This window comes from Nylanderia fulva, unplaced genomic scaffold, assembly GCF_048542155.1.
Source record: "Nylanderia fulva isolate GAGA-0341 unplaced genomic scaffold, ASM4854215v1 Scaffold6, whole genome shotgun sequence".
NCBI lineage: Eukaryota > Metazoa > Arthropoda > Insecta > Hymenoptera > Formicidae > Nylanderia > Nylanderia fulva.
In genome coordinates, this window is record NW_028190698.1 from 465,971 (window position 1) to 485,713 (window position 19,743).

At 35.6% G+C, this 19,743-nt stretch overlaps 5 protein-coding genes across 6 annotated transcripts; 3 read left to right on the forward strand and 2 right to left on the reverse strand.

The window, feature by feature from the left end:
* Positions 1–17: 17 nt before the first annotated feature.
* On the reverse strand, positions 18–8,798 carry LOC114944481 (uncharacterized). The gene is made up of 3 exons (XM_029320374.2): positions 8,301–8,798; positions 3,007–3,231; positions 18–2,625 (listed from the first exon to the last, which is right to left on the reverse strand). Exons 1-3 carry the CDS (start codon positions 8,368–8,370, stop codon positions 2,444–2,446), a joined length of 477 nt encoding a protein of 158 aa, XP_029176207.1. The 5' UTR covers positions 8,371–8,798; the 3' UTR covers positions 18–2,443.
* Positions 8,799–9,144: 346 nt separating this feature from the next.
* LOC114944479 (uncharacterized) lies at positions 9,145–11,043 on the forward strand. The gene has a single exon (XM_029320373.2). It carries the CDS (start codon positions 9,330–9,332, stop codon positions 10,491–10,493), a length of 1,164 nt encoding a protein of 387 aa, XP_029176206.1. The 5' UTR covers positions 9,145–9,329; the 3' UTR covers positions 10,494–11,043.
* Positions 11,004–12,804, forward strand: LOC114944473 (tetratricopeptide repeat protein 12). Its single transcript, XM_029320363.2, has 4 exons — positions 11,004–11,135; positions 11,198–11,398; positions 11,467–11,859; positions 11,957–12,804. Exons 1-4 carry the CDS (start codon positions 11,006–11,008, stop codon positions 12,025–12,027), a joined length of 795 nt encoding a protein of 264 aa, XP_029176196.2. The 5' UTR covers positions 11,004–11,005; the 3' UTR covers positions 12,028–12,804.
* LOC114944477 (UPF0415 protein C7orf25 homolog) lies at positions 12,126–15,006 on the reverse strand. Of its 2 annotated transcripts, none has more exons than XM_029320367.2 (4): positions 14,035–15,006; positions 13,372–13,804; positions 12,744–13,264; positions 12,126–12,672 (listed from the first exon to the last, which is right to left on the reverse strand). In XM_029320367.2, the coding sequence occupies exons 1-4, from the start codon at positions 14,182–14,184 to the stop codon at positions 12,586–12,588; spliced, it is 1,191 nt and encodes a 396-aa protein (XP_029176200.2). In that variant the 5' UTR covers positions 14,185–15,006; the 3' UTR covers positions 12,126–12,585. The 2 variants fall into 2 exon arrangements, with proteins under 2 accessions (XP_029176200.2, XP_085343997.1); XM_085487871.1 differs by having other exon boundaries at positions 13,978–14,096.
* LOC114944476 (zinc finger protein 346) lies at positions 14,130–18,674 on the forward strand. The gene is made up of 8 exons (XM_085487870.1): positions 14,130–14,659; positions 16,383–16,826; positions 16,977–17,050; positions 17,196–17,348; positions 17,437–17,531; positions 17,739–18,052; positions 18,137–18,202; positions 18,323–18,674. Exons 1-8 carry the CDS (start codon positions 14,620–14,622, stop codon positions 18,466–18,468), a joined length of 1,332 nt encoding a protein of 443 aa, XP_085343996.1. The 5' UTR covers positions 14,130–14,619; the 3' UTR covers positions 18,469–18,674.
* The last annotated feature ends 1,069 nt before the right edge of the window (positions 18,675–19,743 follow it).

The window sequence follows — 19,743 nt, forward strand, 5'->3', positions numbered from 1 at the left end:
TATTTGAAATTATTCAGTTGCAGAAAATGTTTAAAGATCTTTATTATTATAGTACAAATGACATAAATTATACAACAGAATATCTGATAGCACAAGAAACATTCATAAACATTATGAGACCGAGTCGAAAAAAATCCTGCAGCCGTAGATACAACCAAATTATTTCATAAAGTTTCAAGCAACAATCTTTTTTTTTCGAATAGCCTTAAATAGTGCTGCCTATTAATGTGCGAGAAATATATATAGAGCAAAAATAGAAATATATCGAACATTGGTATCAGCAACAGTATGTAATATTTATTTACACAAAAAATACTTCAAGAGTAATTGTTTATTATGCCAAAGAAAATGCAGTGGTTCGCGATCAACGATATTAATTCAGTCAATAATAACATAAATTACATCACAGAATCATGATTTAAAACTTAACGGAGCCACGCGTACACAAATTGTAATCGTTGTAAATATCTAGTTTTCCGACAAAAAGAAAACATCTGAACACACACACGTCTGGTGAGGAACCAGAATATTCAACACATATCTACTATGACTTTTTGTATAAACGTGGCTGCAATATAGGTATATATTAATAGTTACGGTACTCATTGTCAGTCAAATCATTGAAATGCATTGACCTGATAACAAATAAGACAGTATTAGCCATACTTTGGATCATATGATAAAAATTAGTTCTCGCCGTACTAAAATTAATGCAATAGTAATTCGCCAGTACTACTCGCCATTCTTAGATTTGTACTCGCGAACTATAAAAATATCAAATCTCGATCGAGATGATCTGATCGACGACGATCAGACTCGCTATACACTGAATAATTACTATGATTTAGGTTCTAGTGCATAAATTCTGTACAAAAATGAGATAGAGTACAAGAATAGGATGCGTATACAATATATATATATATAACTCTCGAAAGTTTACTTTGTGTATTAATATTTCGCGAGGTTCCGAGGGATGCTCGTACCTCATAAACGATATACAGATAATATATCTTCCTATATATCACGATTAGATTAAATTACAGGAAGTAGTAATTGGCAAGAGTACGCATTCGCGAATAGCAAGAGGAGTATTTACAAACTTTATTACATCGAAGAAGTTAAAAAGAGCGTTGTTCTTTTGGTATAAACGCAATCGCTTCCAAATTTCTTGCAGTTTAGAAGGTAACTCTCTCAAATTCACACGTTTATTATAATTTAATCAAATATTTCACAATATTATATTATCTATATATAGCAAAAAGTAAGTACTAATTTAGATTCGTAAATTTAGATTCAAAATAATTTGGTTTATTCCGTAAATGAGAGAAATAATTACAAAGAAACAAGACATTCAAAACAAAAAATTAATTTAAATATGATTAATGCATGTAACTTAATGCAAATTAATCGAAAAAAACGATGATTCCTGGAAATCGCAAAAGATGTATACAAAACTTGATCGATCTACTTATCGTATTAAAACCACTTTAAAGCTAAAAAATTAAATTTAATTATTTAAGAAAATTATAATAGAATTTTTGAAAGAGAAATTCACCAATTTTACTTCGTTCAAAGATTACTGTAAAGAAAAATAGATACAATTATCAATAGACAATAATTCTATAGAATATGGGTAATAATAATGCAATATTTAATATGCAGAATTTTCCCTAATTTTGCATAATAAGAATGGTGATAAAAGAAATAATCACTGCATTATTATATACCTATATTAATATAATATTACGTAAAGTTTACTGACCAGCTTATTAATATCAATATAAAAAATTATGCTCTTAGCAAATCCTTAAAATTATCATAAACGCAGTCCATTATGCCATATCCTTTACAACCATCACATATAAAAATTCGACAACTAGTGCGAGCAGAAACGCTTTTATATACATACGTATCTCTCCGACGAATGAAATAAACATCAAAGTTTCGTCAAAAAATATTCTTTATCTTAGAATATTGTAAATATATTGTTATATTAGTATCTTTTTTTATATAATTAATTGTATGAATTATATGAATTATATCATTCATATATTTTATATCAATCCACAAATATAATAATCTATTTCTGTCTATAAAAGCGTAATTACTCGCGCGAGTGCGTCTTTGCATTTGGCCTCGTAATTCATCTCGCTTCTCATCTCTCATACATTTCGTAGTTGAACCATCTCTGCTGATACTTGCATGAAATTACATAGTAATATTTTCCTAAAGGTAAAACACACAAGTGTCGCCGATCAAATATATATATCAAACTCTCTACTAGAACTCATCACCCGTAACTACGTATGTACTATCAAGAAAAGCGTACATTGCACTTGTTTAACCTCGCGTTTCAACTTTTGGTCAAGTGCGTCTTTTGTACACGCGGTGTGTGCATCAGTTCGCGTCATTATAAAATTTGTTTCTCTTTCTCTTTTATTATTTATGCTATCGGCGGATCGTCATCGTCGTCGTCGTCTCTCGTGACTAGGACATTGCCGTAACGATTGTGACGGTACTGCCGAAATCGTTGCAGCCATTTGTATCGTCTCGCGCCGAAATACAGTAGTACACCGACTACTACGAGGAAGGTTGGTATTAGTAGACCGGCGGCTACGGAGCTACCTGAATAAAATTGATTAGGAATTTAGTCGCCAGCGATTATTCTTATTGTTCTTATCGCTGGTTATTATTTTCGACGCTCGAATCTACGTATGCATCGACTTCACTTCCATCTTCCTTATCATATCAGTGTGAATGAATAATAACAAAGCTAAACAAAATTATCTAATCGTGAGCTAAGATACCCAGGATCGAATCAACTACTAGTTATCTGTCTTCCAAAGTATATTCTCAAAAAAAATAATAAATTTGGTCAAAACTGTACAATGCCCCAATATTAGCAATAAGAGACTTCATTAAATCTTTCAACAAAGTTTACATTTTTAAGGCAAAGCTATCAACGGCGTATTAATTTGCTGCAAAGTTTTCACAGCGTGCACGTACCTCCTCCTGACTCGGAATTAAGATCTGGCTTAAGGGTGGTAGCGTCGATACTCGCCGCCGCGGATGTAATTCTAATACATTCGCCATTAACTAAATGAAAATCTCGCTGGCACTCGCACCACGACTTCTCGTTGTTGATGCTTACACATCTCTGGTTCTTACCGCACTGCTCGCTATCAAGCGCCGATATATCGCACTCCTTCAAATGCGTTCCATCGTCGCTCTCTGAAAAAAATCGCCATAAATACATAAAAGATGAATGAATCCTTGAAAACGGGTTGATCGATCCACGCGCGGCGCCAGCATTCCTTGCATGCAAACTCTTAGTTTTGGACCTTTTATTCATGCAGTTGTGTATTTCAAACGAATTAATAAAAAGCAGAACACTTCTTCATGATATTTAATATTAATTTGATTTATGAAAAAATGACAGAATCTCAAAATATACTTATACTTATAATGAATATGAGTAATGCAATAATATTCTTGATTAGACATAACATTTATATCAAAATGATAAATGGGAAAACACAGATATATCGACGGCACGTTCCAAAACAGCTCAGGAAATAAGCATGCTGTGAGATCAACAAAGTAAAATGATAATCAATAATACGAATCGTCACGTTCAAGTTATTTATAATCCAATTCAAAAACAACAAAACTTTAAATACATTAATATATTAAATTAAAAATACTTGTAATTATTTGCTACAGAATAAAAAAAGTACATTTAGTTTACTCAACGCTATAGAATAATGTTGCTATATTAATTTATAATCATCAAAATCGATACAAATATATTCAGATAACTGTAAACACAAGACAATTTCAAAAAATTGTAGTTGCAATTTTATAAGATAATTTGATCTTTAATCCGATATTGTTATTCACATAAAAGCAATAAAAACACATACAAGAAGAGAGAAGTGAAGAGATTTGTGAATCATACTCTGATTATTGCAGCTCATGCTTAAGACATTCTTGTAAAAGATTAATCATTCCAAACCCATGTTATAAATACATTGTTTCAATTAATATAATAATTATCATAAAAAATAGCCTGCATTTAATAAATATAAATTTCGTATATGTGCGTTATTCGAAAACTTTGTTCCAGATTGTCAGAATATACTCGCAAGAAGATGAAACAGTGCAGTTATACTAATGCATGATACAACATATACATCGAATGCAATATATCGATGCATTGCCCACATCATGCGATACTTAATCGAACGTGCCACGTTCCTTATCTCTTTCGTTATCGTCGACCAACTGTTTCGTTATCTCATCCAGAACAGAAGACACAAAGGGGCACGAGAATGAATGACATTTTCGTAACTCTATCGAGCCTGCGTGACGCATGATTGGCTGAATCAGTTAATTGAGACGAATTCGTTTTATCAACAGTATGCACGGGGGTTAACTGAGGCTGAGGATCAAGTGTATTATGGGACCTGTTTTTGATTTAAGTGACTAGTGTCGCATTAATTCTATAATATCATCCGACGTGATTTGTCTCGTTGCAATATCAATGTAGTAGAAATATGCGGAAATGAACATCTTGTTACTACTCCATCCGCCTATAAATGCATCCGCTCTAAAAAATATTACATTAAAAAAAATTTATTATTATGTCAGTCTTACCATAATCGCGAATAAAATTAATATTGTATTTATGATTGTAAATACGATTTTACAAAACTGCCAAATTGTATATCAATCGCAAAATGCATTAGATATAATTGCATAAGTCAGATGCATCGTCGGTGTCAAGTTTCGACAATTTCGAAAATTCAAAGTATCGTATTCGGTTTCGATTATTGCATTCTCGTAGAATCGCGTCATCACACAATACGAGGGAGAGAACGTTTTTCCGCGATAAAGTCGTAAAATCGGAGCGTTTGGATGAACACAATGAGCCTGTTCATCTCAGGAAGATCACAGCTGGCGAACTACTTAACGAAGCTGGCCTTCGTTAAGTACCGCAGGATCGGAGAATTCAAAGAGACACTATTCTTATCGTGAATTAAGAGAGATTATACTATTCTTTCCTCAATAAAATCAGATTTAAAATTATATTGAAACAAGAATAAGCGTAATCATCTCAAATAAACAATCGCTTGAAATCGAAACGACTCTAGATTATTCGAGTGAAAAATACGACGTTTATTATAAAATCTTGACGTATTAGAATCAAAGTTTACAAAAATAAAAAGTTGCAAATACTAATATGTAAAAATAACATTATTAAATTAACAATAAAAATGGTGACTGACATTTAATTTAAGCGGTATATTTTGATGCAATGTAAATGCCAGCTATCATATATGGAACAATGTATACTGATAACGATCAAATCAATATAAGTCAACGTATTTCCGATGTGCAAGATATAAAGTTATATCAATTTACTGTTATCATGACATTTCTAGATATATAATCAATCATCATTGATATTGAATAAAACAGTAACAAAGGATCTAGATAAATAATCAATCGCCCGATACAGTAAACAATAATAAAAAATAAAGAGCAAAGTCTCGGCACGCAGAAAATAAAAATTCACGTTATGGCAATGATATCATAAGACTTTCAAATTCTTACTTGAAAAGAAATATTCTTCGCGTGTTTTCTCTCAGTTCCACATCAACTATCCAATTTCGTCGGACCGAATTTCGCCACGTAAACGCGAATTCGCCGAAGCATTTCATGCATGCATGCATAATACAATATACCGTTGTACATTTATCTCGTTTATTGCACATGAGTTATATGTATACTCGCGTAAAACAGCAAAATCCTGTCTTTGGAAATTTATCAGAGAGCATATTTTATTACAAATATTATTTATTTTATATGCATATTTTTTAAAGAAATTAACGAGTAAGGAGATGCAAGAGAAAATGTGAAAGACGCTCTGCATCAAGACCAATACTGCCCAAGTAAATTTATTTTTAACCTATATAGTAACGTAGTTTCGCGTTATTAATACTTTGTATATGTTTTCATTACTGCATACAAATACATAAGTAGAGTCACGTGCGGTATAAGCGCAATTTAAATAAACAAACATATAAGAGTGCAAGGTGGGCGGGAGAAGCCGTGCATTTCTTCGCCTACTGACGGTATCTTAAAATATACTTCGAAATATGTTTGCGAATACTGTTCTGTCAGTTTTCTTTTCGATGAATTTTTTGCGCGCACACTTATATAATCTTCTGGTTATTTAAATTAATACAAGAAATTTTTAAACGCGTTCAAGAGCGGTGCTTTCGATGAGCGAATCGACACAAATATATGATATTAATAAAAGCGAATAAAATAGGACATCAATACTGCAAAATCGATTGCGATAGATTCACGTGATTTGCCTATAGTTTACATCGAGCACTTGATACGTATATTAAATAGTAAATAACTTGTAAATTGGTTCAGTTATTGACTGATCAGCTCAAATGTACTATTTGATACGCGTATTAAGTGCTCGATGTAAACAATTGATGTTATATTATATCTTGGGAAAAATTTTAAATATTAAAAAAATCATAATTTTCGAAGCAAAATAAAAAAACAAACTTTTTTCGATATATCATAATATTGATAGTCAGAAATAAATATACATTGAGTGTAGCTTCAAATGTAATCTTATCTTTATAAGAAATATTTTCTTTGCTATATAAAATGGAAATAAAATTCAAATTTATTTATGATTTATTCATTTATGTCATATAAATTGACAAAATGTAAAAAGAAATGAATGCAATATAATATGCACTCTCATGTATATTCGATAAAATAAAAATATTTAATTCGTAAATATAAGTAGAAGAAAAAAGCATAATTCGATATCTCATAATAAACTTATGCATCGCGATGTCGATTTCTACCCCGGAGCTACAAACGATTATGTCATGCAAAAAAAGGTGTATCGAATCGATATAAATCGTAAGGATCGACAACGCAACAGAAGATAAAAAAAACTCAATCCATCTCCTTAAAGAGAAAATATATCATTGTAAATATATTTGCACTTGTGTACGTTTCGACGTCGTAATTATCCGGGAAAATACGGAACTATTGCAACGAAGCGTTTCAAATTAAGCTTTCGTAATGCGTCGAATGAATTGTAAAAACGCAAGAAACTTTTAATTAGGTGCGCATAAAAGTCAGTTCTCAGTAAACACGATGCAAAAGAGTATAAAAAATTAAAAGACATATTTAATTGGCATTTGATTGAAAAGACGATATAAAATATAATATATCATATGCAGATTTCTCTATTTGTATACGTTACACATATACATATATTCACTATTTTATCATCAAATTCAACGCAAAATTACGTCAATACGGCCATGCAAGCGAAATTTCCATCGATATCTAATTTTTGCGAAGTATAACTATTTTTAGTTTGACTTTGTTGAAAACAACCTTGGCCAATTATTTGCGCGTTTATCATATCATACATATAATTATTGTAACACGTGATATCGCTCAATTATCGCTCTACGTATTTCCTGCAATTTTCCGAAAGACATTACAAATACACTTTGCAAAAACTATACATATATACATATACACTGAAAAAAAATTGTTAACTTGACTAAATCTTTTACCTAAATATTATTTTGTTAATTAAACATATATTAGTGTTTAAGTCAAATATACATTTTTTAGATTTAATATGTTATATTTAATTTAAATAATTTTATATATGTTTGATTAACAAAATGATATTTAGTCAAAAAGTTTAGTCAAGTTAACAATTTTTTTCAGTGCATATATACGTAAAATAACTCGAAATAACTTCATTGCAGTAGGAAAGTATGTGTTTCAGTGGAAATTTTTCACACCAAAAATGCATTTTCGACACTATGTGAAATTGTAAACCGGAAATGCGTCACGTGTTGATCTCAATTCCATGTGCAGCACAGAGGATTCTCTTTCTCTCTTTCTTTCCCTCTCTCTCCCTCTCACTTTCATTTCTCGAATTGGAGAATTCGAGAAAGATCAAGATGAACGGCAAAAACAGAAGGAATAAAAGGGACATGGGAAGAGAGAAGAGAGAGAAAAATAGAGAGAAAGAAAGAGCGGAAGAGGATTATTATGACTAAGCTGGGGTAACTGCTGTGGATTGCTCGGACGAACCAATTTCATGACCGCTCGCGCTTTAATTCATCAGCCAGACAAACAGAGAGAGGCACTGAGTTTCTCTCTCTTATATTTCAACGCGAGAATATACTACAGTGAAAATGAATGCTACGTATACGTGTATATATGCGTGTTACCTGAACGGCCGAGCGTCGACAGAACAGCGAGAATCGCCACGATGAGATAGCAGAAAACGTTGGTCCGCATTTTCTCTCGACTTTCTTCCCCGTTTTCCGTCGTTGTCTCGCGACTCACCGATCACATAATAACAAACGGACGCGATTATTCAAAGGTCGCCCGCTATGCTCACTCGCGTCACGCTCTCTCTGTCACTCTCTCGCACTTGGCGCCGCGTCGTCGTCGTCGTCGTCGTCGTCGTCGTCGTGTGTCGTCGTTGTGTTGTCGTCAGAAATGAAAACGCGTTCCCGAGTCCAGCACCTCGCCGGTTCAACGTTCAATGGACGCGTGTCAGCCGGCGGCGCATCACCGTTTCGTCGGGCCGGCCGCCACCGCTTTTGACAGATAAATGCTACGCCGCGCGCCGCGGTACGCGTTCAATCATCTGTTATTAAACGACCATTTGCAATTATCGGAGCCAATTGGACCGAGGAGTCGCCGCCGTCGCCGGTCGACTGTTGGTTCCGCAGGCCTCGCGACTCGCGACTACAGCGCTTCGAGATATCGAACGCGTCACCTCTCGCAGTAGCGTAGCGCGGGAATTTTGAAATTAAAAATATTCTACTTGGATTTTCGCTGCATAAAATGTCTTCATTTTTTCTAATTTTCTAATCCGACATATTGTATACTTTTCAATATCGAAGAGACGCAGTGCTAAATAATTTTTGAAAATATATAATGTATTTATAATCTCACGTGAATTCTAAAAGCAACACACATTTTAATCCCGATGAAAAAAGATTTTTTTTTACTTTTGACAGATCGCGCAGTTCACTTAAAAAGAATGCGTTTGACGATTTACAAAGATATTTAAAATATATACATATGTACGCATCTCGCTCGCCAGAGGACAGTTTATAGATAGTACGATAACAGCGGCACGTGTGTCGTATGTGTCATGGCGAATGGTGTTGTCAGAAACGCCGCAAATTGAGCGTCTCGTGTCGCTTGGTCGTAAAACTGACGTAAACTGACTTAAAACCGGCACTATGAAAGAGGATTCCGTGTTGAGTTTCAAGTGGCAGAGCTTTCCGTCACACATGGTGGTCTCCCTCGACACATGTTACGAGAAACAACAGTTCGTCGATCTATCGCTGGTGTGCAAAGACAATACAATCCTGAAATGTCACAAGATGGTACTTGCCAATTCCAGCTCGTTCTTCCGCCGTTTGATCATGGCCAATGAACATCCGCATCCGATGATCGTCCTGCACGACGTCGAGGCCGACGATCTCAAGACCCTCGTTAACTTCATGTACTGCGGCGAGATACAGGTAGTTCAGAGCGAGGTTAGGAGGCTGCTGAAGCTCGCCGAAACCCTGGAGGTCACCGGATTGCGACATATTCCGTTGACGGTACTGCCCGGAGAAGGAGCGAACAACACTGCGAAGGAGCCCTGCGACGTATCGAAAAAGACCGCCACGGTATCACGATTAAAGGTAGAAGAAGCCAGGAGCCTGTCCAGCAAAAATACCACCCCTGAACACGAAACAAATGCAAAAGCGCAGAGCAAAGTACCAGCCGTGCAGCCAAAGCTTATTCCGCTGAAGATAAATCCTCACAAGCCACCGATTAAAATTCCTCTCGAGACGACGAAGAAGAAGGAAGAGATCAATATAAACGAGCTATGTCAACGATTGGAGAACAGCAATTCCGGTATCAGTATTGTAGACATTAACGACATGCCGAGTACGAGCAAAGGATTGCCAAATATACCTACACTACAGAAGAGAAAAGAACCCTCGGATCCTGTAATCAGTTGGCCACGAGTATTATCTACGATATCAACGGATAAGCTACCGTTAAAAAAAATTCGTTGCATCATGGACGAAATAGAGATTACAACAGGAAATTCTTCTGCCCCTGTACTGGACAATAAACAAAATGAGCCATTAGACAGGAGGAAAGTTAAGAAGAATTCCAATGAAGATCATAATATAAACACAATTTACATAAAGGATGAAATTGATATATCTTCGGATGTGGAAGATGATGTTGACATGGATCCTCTTGAGGTTGACGATAATGACAATGAGAATTCAGAAAGCAGTAAAACACCCACGCAACAGTTCTATCAACAGATGGTGCTCCGTACATCAAACAGAAATCGTTCACACACAGAATTTTCTGCTAGAAAAGGTCCAAACAGTTAATGTAAAATTTCATAAACTGAAGACGAATTATGCACAAGTCTCATTTTATCATATTTTTGATGCAATATACTAAAGTATATAAATATTAAAACATTCATGACACTGTTAAAAGTCTGAAACAATTACCTAACTGGTGTCATCTTCAGTGTTTTGTTAAATATTCAATCGTATTGCTTTCATTATAAAACTATGTAAAGCGAGACTTATTTTACAATTTAACATCCTGTTCAAATAATATTCTGTAAATATTTTTAGGTAATGATTTGATTGATATATATAATATATATAGGTATTGATATTAATTGATATTAATATATTAGTTACTTATAAATGCATATAATACATCTACAGCACTGCCATGGTTTTAAGACCGTGAGCACTGAAAACTATAGTCTATACTCTATCTATACCAACATTGTTATGTTTCTATGGAAACAAATTACTTGATATTTCTTTCTCTGTAGTGTGTCTGCCGATTTTTCCAATTATTTCTACAGTTTTAGATTTAAAAAATGGATGTGAAGAATAAAATAAGTTGTGATAAAAAAGAGCAAGCAAGTCACATTGTTAATAAATTTAACCCTGATAAAAATGTAACGGAGGAAGAATTTCAAAATTTCATGCATCGTGTTACTGAAGTTGGTAGGTATTTATGTGACTGCGTATCACAAATTTATGTTTTTTAATAACATTCTTTATTCAAGAAAAAGTTGTCAAGAAGTTAGCATCTTCTGATCCAAAGGAGCAAGAATATGGACAAAAGTTAGCCGATGAGATGTTAGAAAGAAAAGTTCAAAAGGAAATTTATGAAGATGGAGAAGTTAAAATTACAACTAATAGATCAATAATTAATAAATATGCTTCAGAGAGTAATTCCTGCGATGATCCAAATGAGATGTCGCGAGGTAAGTTATTTGTTTGGAGATTACAATATTGCCATTTAACACAATGAATTATAAATACATTTATAAAGAGATGTTCATGAAGAACATGGAAGATGATGCTAAAAAACGATACGAAGATCGTAAAATTAGAAATGAACGAGCAGAAACGTTCAAAAGAATTGCAAATGGTGCATTCAAAGAAGGAGATTACGAGAAAGCCGTGACTTATTTTAGTAAAGCATTAGAACAACGTAAAGATTCGTCTGTATTATGGAATAACCGTGCATTATCGTACATGCATCTCGGATTATTCGAAAAAGCCTTACACGATTGTGAATGGGTATTAAAATTGAATAATTCAAATTTAAAAGCTCTTTTAAATAGCGTCAAGTGTTATATGAATCTTGGAAACGTGGAGAAGAGTAAAGAATATATACAGATAGCCAAAGAAAGAAATCCTCATTTCAACAAATTTATTAATGGTATTGAGTATTCTTAAACAAATTAATTTTGTATTATTTCATATAATTATTTTATATTTTACATATTTTACTATTTCATATTTCTCATATTTTACAGAATTTGAAGAAAATTTAGAAACGGAATTTAACAAATTCAATATTCAGGTAATTAATGACAATGAAATATAGTAACTTTTTTAAAGAGATAATTTCAAATGTTTTTCAGTGTAGTATAAAGTAATATAATAAATTAGCAAAAAAAAATAAAAGTATATTTGATATCGGTATATAGATAAGAAATTTTTATTGCTTCCCTAAGGGCTTCAATATTATACAAAACTTACAATTCTCTATATTTCAATCGTCGCTACAATATCCATTACAAAACTAAACAAAAAGAAAAAACTTGAACAATAGAAAATTAATAAATTGAAAAAATAAAGAAAAAAAATGATTAAAATTACAAAAAATACAAAAACATTTGTAAAATCTTAAAATCTAACCACCATACAATAACTTCGCATAGCTACATTACATTTGTCGCACTTCCAATTGTCGCCGTATCTCGCATCGCTTTTTCGCAATTCTGCCCTAGCTATACAATTCCCTACTTACTCCACACACACACCTACGCTTTGTTCCTACTCTATCTTATATAAGGGACCTCTGCTTCCAGTTAATTACTGTATTCTCACTTCCCCCTGTCAGTATGTATCTTGTTTGTAATTGCCTAAATAATAAGTAATATCAAAATGATTCTATTTTCGTTGCGTTACCTTCTTTCATTTCTGATAGAGATCTTGGCTCATGTAAAAAAACTGTACACTCAATTCCCTGGAAAAATAAAATATCTGTATATTATCTTAAGAATAAATAGAGTAATTCTGTATAATGCACATGCTTACCTGCATGCGTGCTGCTCTTACAAATCCTTCATTAGCAGAAACAGTGATACTTTTCATATTTTCGCCAGTTGCAAAAACTATTCGTGACCGATCTTTAATTTTACCGCCTAAACGCAGTTCCATTACTCGACCAGTAGTTATATCATCAACAATTCGAACTTTTTTTAACAATTCGTGAGCACGCAGCGTCTCTTTTGGACCACCAATGACGTCAATAATATTCATAAAATTGTCATATGCTGTCTGGCAAACTATAAGTTCTTTCTCATGAAACAAATTTTCCAGAATTGGTTTTATGGGACATTTTCTTTCCATCTCTCTCTGCTGCGTAAGCAATGGCTCACGATAAATATAATTATTATGTCCATTAGACATATTTGTAACATAAGCCAATAGCGTTGATACATCCAGATTCAGGAGTTTAATCTCTGTTGAAAGTACAGATGTATTTAACGAATCCAAATCCAAGTCCTGTTCAGAATCATCTGTAGATTCTTTCAGCAAATCCAGGTCATCGTGTTCTACCTCCAAAAGATAAATATACAATAATAAATACATGTTAATCAAATTATTTTTATGCTATTATAAATACATATAATACTTAATTCTTTTAGATATTTATACTGACTGTTTAAATTCTCATGATCTATATCTATTCTATCTCCTTCAACTATAATGCCCATTTGCTCCAAACGTAAGGCTAGAGGAATTTCTACTCCATAAGCAAAGTGAAATATTACATCTGGCGGCTTATAGTGATATAGATGACATTTGCTGCACATAAGATATGAATTAGCTTGATCCAAAGCAGATTTCTGTCCATATTCTCCATTACCAAGAGATATCAAAGTTAGTGCTCTAGCATTCCTGGCTATAACCTTCACCCACGAAGCACCATTGTTGCATACTATATCAACTTCCAGACGTGATTTCTGATGTTTAAAAGGTTTCATAACGCTGACAAGATCCTTTGCGCAGGACAATCTAGTCACTATAGCATTAAGATGAATCAGATTTGTGCTCTGTAAATGTTTTTTCTTCAAATTTCCAGAGCAGTGCACCTGTTAAAAAAAAAAAAAAAGAAACATTTATCTGCTAATGAAATTTGTGCTAATTTATTCTATCATAATTAATGATCTACCAGCATAGCTTCAGATTTTTGGTTATATCTACAGATCTCAATAGATTTAATTATTGCATAATTTCACTATCTGTTATTGCAATGCAAACGTACCATCTAATCAGCTGCTACTCAATTTTGACAGTTTGATTAAAAATGTATGGGTCTTACTTTTTCCAAAAATTTCATCTCCTGTTGGATCTTTCGTATCAATTTGTCAGTCCCATCGATCTTATCCATGAGCTTCAGCCGCTCGATCATACTGCGAGCGCTAGCGATTTTCTCCTCGAGGCAGCGAAGCAGCTCGTCCTTGTCTTCCATCGTCGTCGCGAACTCTCCATCAGCGATCGCACGAGCGTGATCGAATCCTTCCTATCGTCGCACGTGACAATTCGGTGCGGTGTGCACGAACGTCACCGTAAACGTCGTCCACGAGCGCAGCGTGTGCAGCCATCTTACGCCGCGGGTCAATATCACGCGCGCCGTGTAATGTCGTCGGCTCGTGTGTCGAGCCGCGGCTGAATTAACCTCAACCAAACTTTTCGCTTCGATAAGGTGACAGTCGATGCCGAGGTGCGAGTCGCGGTACGACGTGACGCGTCGTTGCGGAACAGCGAGGCGAAACGTCAAGTGCGAGTCGACGAAGACGGCAAATTCGCGAGGAGGCGTTAGCGCTCGAGCGAGGAGCCGCTGCCTGTCATTAAGCTTCGGCCGACAGAGATAATTGTCGCTCGAATACAATTTTCTCCGCGGGAGATGTCCAGCGTCAAGATTATCGAGAATCCAGAAGTGCCGGGTGAGTCATTCGTCAATTCGGGAATCGGAATCCCTCCTCTCCCCAGATTCGTCACCTCGCAAAAGCGTGCGCTTGTGTGCGACAGCAGCACGAAACAGGGTTCTAAGCTCTGACATTGAGAGCAAAAGAAACAAAATAAAACATAGATACTCGCGACCGTGACGAGGCGCGTTGTCGAGAATCGCGGAATAATTTGTCGGTCCACCAGATGCGCGAGAGAGATCAATCAGCGATGCGGATTTAATCCGGGATTAGTCGGAGTAGTATTATGAAACTTCCATCATGATCCATCAGACGAGATGATTAGTGTGTATGCATTGACGAGTAAATTGCGAATATCATACTCCGGAGGAGTGCACGCATAGATCACGCGATATGCGAACGCTTAACATTATACACGTATATACATATATGTATATATAATATAGCATGTAGATCTGACCTCTAATCTCATTTCCGCGTGGTTTCGGTCAAGGTAATATTAAAGTCACAATATCGTTATATATCGATTTATAGAAAGAGAAGTACATTGGTTAATCAAGGGCATGTTTAAAAATTAGATATATCCAAATGTAAATATATATGTCCACAGTAAAAATTTCATGTGCATGACTGTTATCAAGCTTATGAATATAAATACATGATAATATTTAAATAACTTACGAAATATATGTATACATATATTTAAAATTAAAATATAAATGTTTAAACAATTCAGCAAAAAAATGTGTTGTGCTTCATATAATTGTAAAATATCAATTCTAAATATAAATGATGATACAAATTAATTTGCTTAAAATGTTTCAAAATTATAAAATGCTATTGAAATCTTTTTTGCCTGTAATCAAGCAATTTATATTTGCATAGAGGTAAAATATAACTGTTTCGTATAATGATTTGCAAATGATATTCATAGTTGTAAAGTAGGTATTGAAATAAATTATGTCATCACTGTGACGTTGGAATGTGATAAGTTAAATAATGTATTATTGTCTTGGATGCTCGAGCTCCGTATTATCAGGTGTGAAAAAACTTATATAAAATATAATATCGCGTTGCTTTTATATTCATTGTCAGCCGATTGCGCGAATTAGCGTTATATACCTGTATGTATGTATTGCGGACAATTTAAATGCAATTTTTTATTAAAGTACGCGATAAACATCTCGTCTTAATAGTCACGCGACAACATTGTTTTTACACCTATATTTTTCACAAAGCCGAAAACGATTCGCGCATTCCGCAAAAATTAACGCTATCATAAATCCTGCGAAATTTTGATGAATCTCTACCGATGCACAATAAACTCATTGTCCGACACATTTAATATAATATAAAGGATTCCTTTTCTTACTTTGTTATCTTTCATTTTACTGTTAAAGGATAGATAATAAATTTGTAAATGCGAACAAATAACACAAAACGTGGGTCACAAATGATTTTCGCTAAATTATTTTATCATGAGAACTTGGAAACATTTTTGTGACAAAACCTTTAAAATGTACCGCAGTAAAACAGCGGGATATGATTTAAAAATTTTTGACGTTTTTGAGGAATGGCTGGATTTTTACCTTTTTCTTTATAAAGCGAGAAAAATGTATGTGGTCAGATTACTGCTTCCGGGTTCAATCCATTTTTCTCACTCCTTGAGACTTGAGCACAGATGATATTCTTTCGAAAGGAACACCTTTCATTATTGAAATTCTGAAATTTGTCTCAATAGGGTTCGAATGTTTCCTGCCACCACCACCGCCGCCGCCACCCCCGCCACCTCCCCCGCCGCCGCCTTCTTCTTGTTCGAACAAACCCTCGAACAGCAACAATGGACAATCGACAACGACGCAACAACAACGAACGACGAGCGAGAACGCGATGACCGTCGCGACTGCTGGGGACGCAACCCTTGGTGCATTCCCGAACGTACACCCGGTGCCACCGAATTCGTATATGATGCATCCGCAGACTTCCGCACAACCGTCAACCCCGTGGTGGATACCCACCGACAGCGATACCTCGGACATTTACGTCCAGTGGTACGATACGACCTACAAGGGTGCGGTGACTGCAACGGCAGTTTCTCCCGCGGCGGCATCAGCCGCTGGGAAAAACAAGACCAAGAATTTTTACAAACGCAAGAACGAGTTTATCGATCCCGCACAGGATGCAGGTAATTAAAGAGAGTAGCGAAGATGTACGTCTTACTTTAAAATCTGTCTGCATATATGATCTTAAAATGAAGCAAATAATTAAAACATTATGTATGTTATTTTATAAATGTTTGAAGCGAATATTAACTCTTTGCATTGATTTCTTTCAGAGAAAGTGGCGAGTGCGCAGAGGGAACTGTCGACGCTGATGAAACCGCTGAAATGTGATCTGTGCAATGCAGTCGTAAGGCTCGGCTAATCATAAAGAATCTTCTCTCCCCGTTTAAATCTAGTTTAAATCCCAAAAACTAAGTCTCTGCGATGTATAGATCTCTTACGTCGAACAGTTATGATCATCGTATATCGACGAAGCGAATCGTACTTTGCAGATGAACTCCACGTTGCAAGCGAAATTGCACTATGACGGCAAGCCACATCAGAAAAAAGTATCGATGTTTCTCAATCAGAGCGTTAAAAAACAGAAAACGGAAGATGGCCAAGTGAGCAGTACGACCAATAACGACTGGCAAAACTACTGTGATGTAAGAGGCCTCCAAAATGTGTTTTGCCTACAATTATGTATTACATACATAAATTAATATGTACCTCGCATACGATCTGCATTGCTAGATATGCAAAACGTGGTTCACATCGCAAACAGACGCCACGCAACACTACGCGGGCAAAAAGCACATTAGAGCAGCGAATGGCGGGCCTCGTGCAAGGTATGTAATACCCGCATGCACGTCATGTCTTTATAATAATAATTGCATTAATAATTCGGTGATAGTGCATTAATAATTCAGTGACCTAATAATTAATTTACCTTAGTCATATTTACACACAACGTGTAGCGCGCACAATTATAATATAGATTGAACATTTAATCACATTTGTCATAATAACGATAATAAAACCGCTGCGTTTCGCAGGCCATCCAAGAAATCGCAGAATCAAAATCAGTACAATCAGGTGGATTCGACGGGACGCTTCGGAATTGGAATGGGTTTCCAGACAGACGCGCAATCCGCGCCGACCGTAACGCCGGTGGTGATCGACGGACCCGCCGCAGTGCCGAATCCAGCCGCGATGTCATCCATCTACGCAGCATCATCGTACCTCACGCCGTTGCGTTGCGACTTGTGCGGGGTTTCGGCCAATCGTCCTGATCAGCTGGAGACCCACAAACGCGGAGCCCGACATTTGAGAATGCTAAAGCTAAATGGACTCGCCGTGCCTGATCCCGGTAATATCCGTGTGAACGAGACAAATATATATATATAAAATGTGTCATCCGATAACTTATTGATTCTTCCTATTCCGTTTCCAGTTGAAAACGAAAACGTGACCAACGTCTCGGAACCTATAGACTATTCTATTTATCGGACTCCATCAGGTAAGAAAATATATATGTCATGCATAGAAAAAATTGGAGAAAAGAAATTAGAGTTGTACAATTAATGGAATATTAATGCAACAATGAAATTGTTTTAATTGTAATATTTTTGTTTTACAGGCCAATATTATTGCGCTCCGTGCAATCTATCATTGAATTCGGAGACTACGTTTGCTCAACACGTAGAAAGCAAGAAACATAAAAATCAGTCTAATCCAAAGTTACCCGTAGTAGCAGCAAAGAAAGCCAGATTCAAGAAAAAATAAAACCGCGATAATAATATTACTTTTCAATATGCAATGGTATAGCTTATTAGTTCCACATTTGTTTTACTTCTCCATTTCTTTAAAAACCTTGTTTATACGCTTTTGTTTCCGTATATGCGCGTGTTTCCATTTGACGGATATTGTATAGCGAGGAAATTCTTGTTTTGCAAAACAAAAAATGCAATAAACTGTGATAAACTATTAAACATTGGAATTGGTTTCAAAATCGTAGCTATATCTCTTCGAGCCATTAAAATGCGTCGCTAAATTTTATTAAACCGCAGACGGAAGAGATGTCGAATATTGCAAATTAACGCGAAGATAGATCGAGCGTCGGCGCGACTGATGGGAAATGTAAATATGTTAGTTACACGGGGAAATGAGTATATTTAAATTAAATATCGATTAACTCTAGATTAAATTTGCAGTAAATCGAGCGCAATGATTTAGACGGTGGCTCGTTAAAGCGCGTCTCGAGCGTTACTATATATAGCGTCTCGTAATCGTCTTCCACATTTATTCAATTACCGAGATTAACTCCAACTATCGCGAGATTCGCGAAATCCTTACGAGAGTATGTGTGCATGTTATGTGTGTGTGTGTATGTTATACTGCGTCACTATGTAAAATTTATGCGTCGTTCGGTTCTATTTCGCGACCTTCCAGCGCACTTTATGGGCAAACAAACGAGCCAAATCCTCGCAAGACACGTATGACGGATCTAGGTTTCCCGCTTCTTTTTACTGTCATTTATCCGCGACGAATATATCTTCCGTAGAACGGTAGCGGAAATAAAAATGTCGGGTAAAGCATGAATCAAACAATAAAATACTTGTGGAGGCAGCAGCTATGATAGAGGCAGAGTTTATGATAGGTATCCAAAAATGGCAGTAGAAAACGAGTGACCTTGAAATCGAATCGTCCAGCGAGAGGAGAACGGATGAATCGTCTCCCGGTGTGAGTTTAGAATAGAATTCTCGATCATCGCGACGATAGCATCGGCGAAGTCGCGTAATTTCGAAATACAAGTTTTCAGGGCGAGTAAAGGAAAAAAAAGAGGACCGAGTACACACGAAGAGGAGGTTGAAAAATCTGAGCGTCGAAGATGTACTCGAAATTCCTCCGGGCTCTAATATTTCTCCCCCGGGTGCCCGGGCACACATCGCATACCGGTGATTTTCTAATGAACCTCGGCAATTTAGCGGCCGTGCTATTCACGTATACCTTTTTCGACGGTATCTTTTTTGGTTTTCGTAGAAACCTTCTTCCTCCCCC

Excerpts from the sequence above, each read along its gene's own strand:
- LOC114944481 (XM_029320374.2), bottom strand. The coding sequence starts at position 8,370 with ATGCGGACCAACGTTTTCTGCTATCTCATCGTGGCGATTCTCGCTGTT. Across the intron at positions 3,232-8,300 it reads GTCGACGCTCGGCCGTTCAG|AGAGCGACGATGGAACGCAT; the intron begins GTAACACGCATA and ends GATTTTTTTCAG. Across the intron at positions 2,626-3,006 it reads TAATTCCGAGTCAGGAGGAG|GTAGCTCCGTAGCCGCCGGT; the intron begins GTACGTGCACGC and ends AATTTTATTCAG.
- LOC114944479 (XM_029320373.2), top strand. The coding sequence starts at position 9,330 with ATGAAAGAGGATTCCGTGTTGAGTTTCAAGTGGCAGAGCTTTCCGTCA.
- LOC114944473 (XM_029320363.2), top strand. The coding sequence starts at position 11,006 with ATGGATGTGAAGAATAAAATAAGTTGTGATAAAAAAGAGCAAGCAAGT. Across the intron at positions 11,399-11,466 it reads TCCAAATGAGATGTCGCGAG|AGATGTTCATGAAGAACATG; the intron begins GTAAGTTATTTG and ends ACATTTATAAAG. Across the intron at positions 11,860-11,956 it reads TTTCAACAAATTTATTAATG|AATTTGAAGAAAATTTAGAA; the intron begins GTATTGAGTATT and ends CATATTTTACAG.
- LOC114944477 (XM_029320367.2), bottom strand. The coding sequence starts at position 14,184 with ATGGAAGACAAGGACGAGCTGCTTCGCTGCCTCGAGGAGAAAATCGCT. Across the intron at positions 13,265-13,371 it reads AGATCATGAGAATTTAAACA|AACACGATGACCTGGATTTG; the intron begins GTCAGTATAAAT and ends TTTTGGAGGTAG. Across the intron at positions 12,673-12,743 it reads TAAGAGCAGCACGCATGCAG|GGAATTGAGTGTACAGTTTT; the intron begins GTAAGCATGTGC and ends TTATTTTTCCAG.
- LOC114944476 (XM_085487870.1), top strand. The coding sequence starts at position 14,620 with ATGTCCAGCGTCAAGATTATCGAGAATCCAGAAGTGCCGG. Across the intron at positions 17,051-17,195 it reads GTGATCTGTGCAATGCAGTC|ATGAACTCCACGTTGCAAGC; the intron begins GTAAGGCTCGGC and ends CGTACTTTGCAG. Across the intron at positions 17,532-17,738 it reads AATGGCGGGCCTCGTGCAAG|GCCATCCAAGAAATCGCAGA; the intron begins GTATGTAATACC and ends TGCGTTTCGCAG.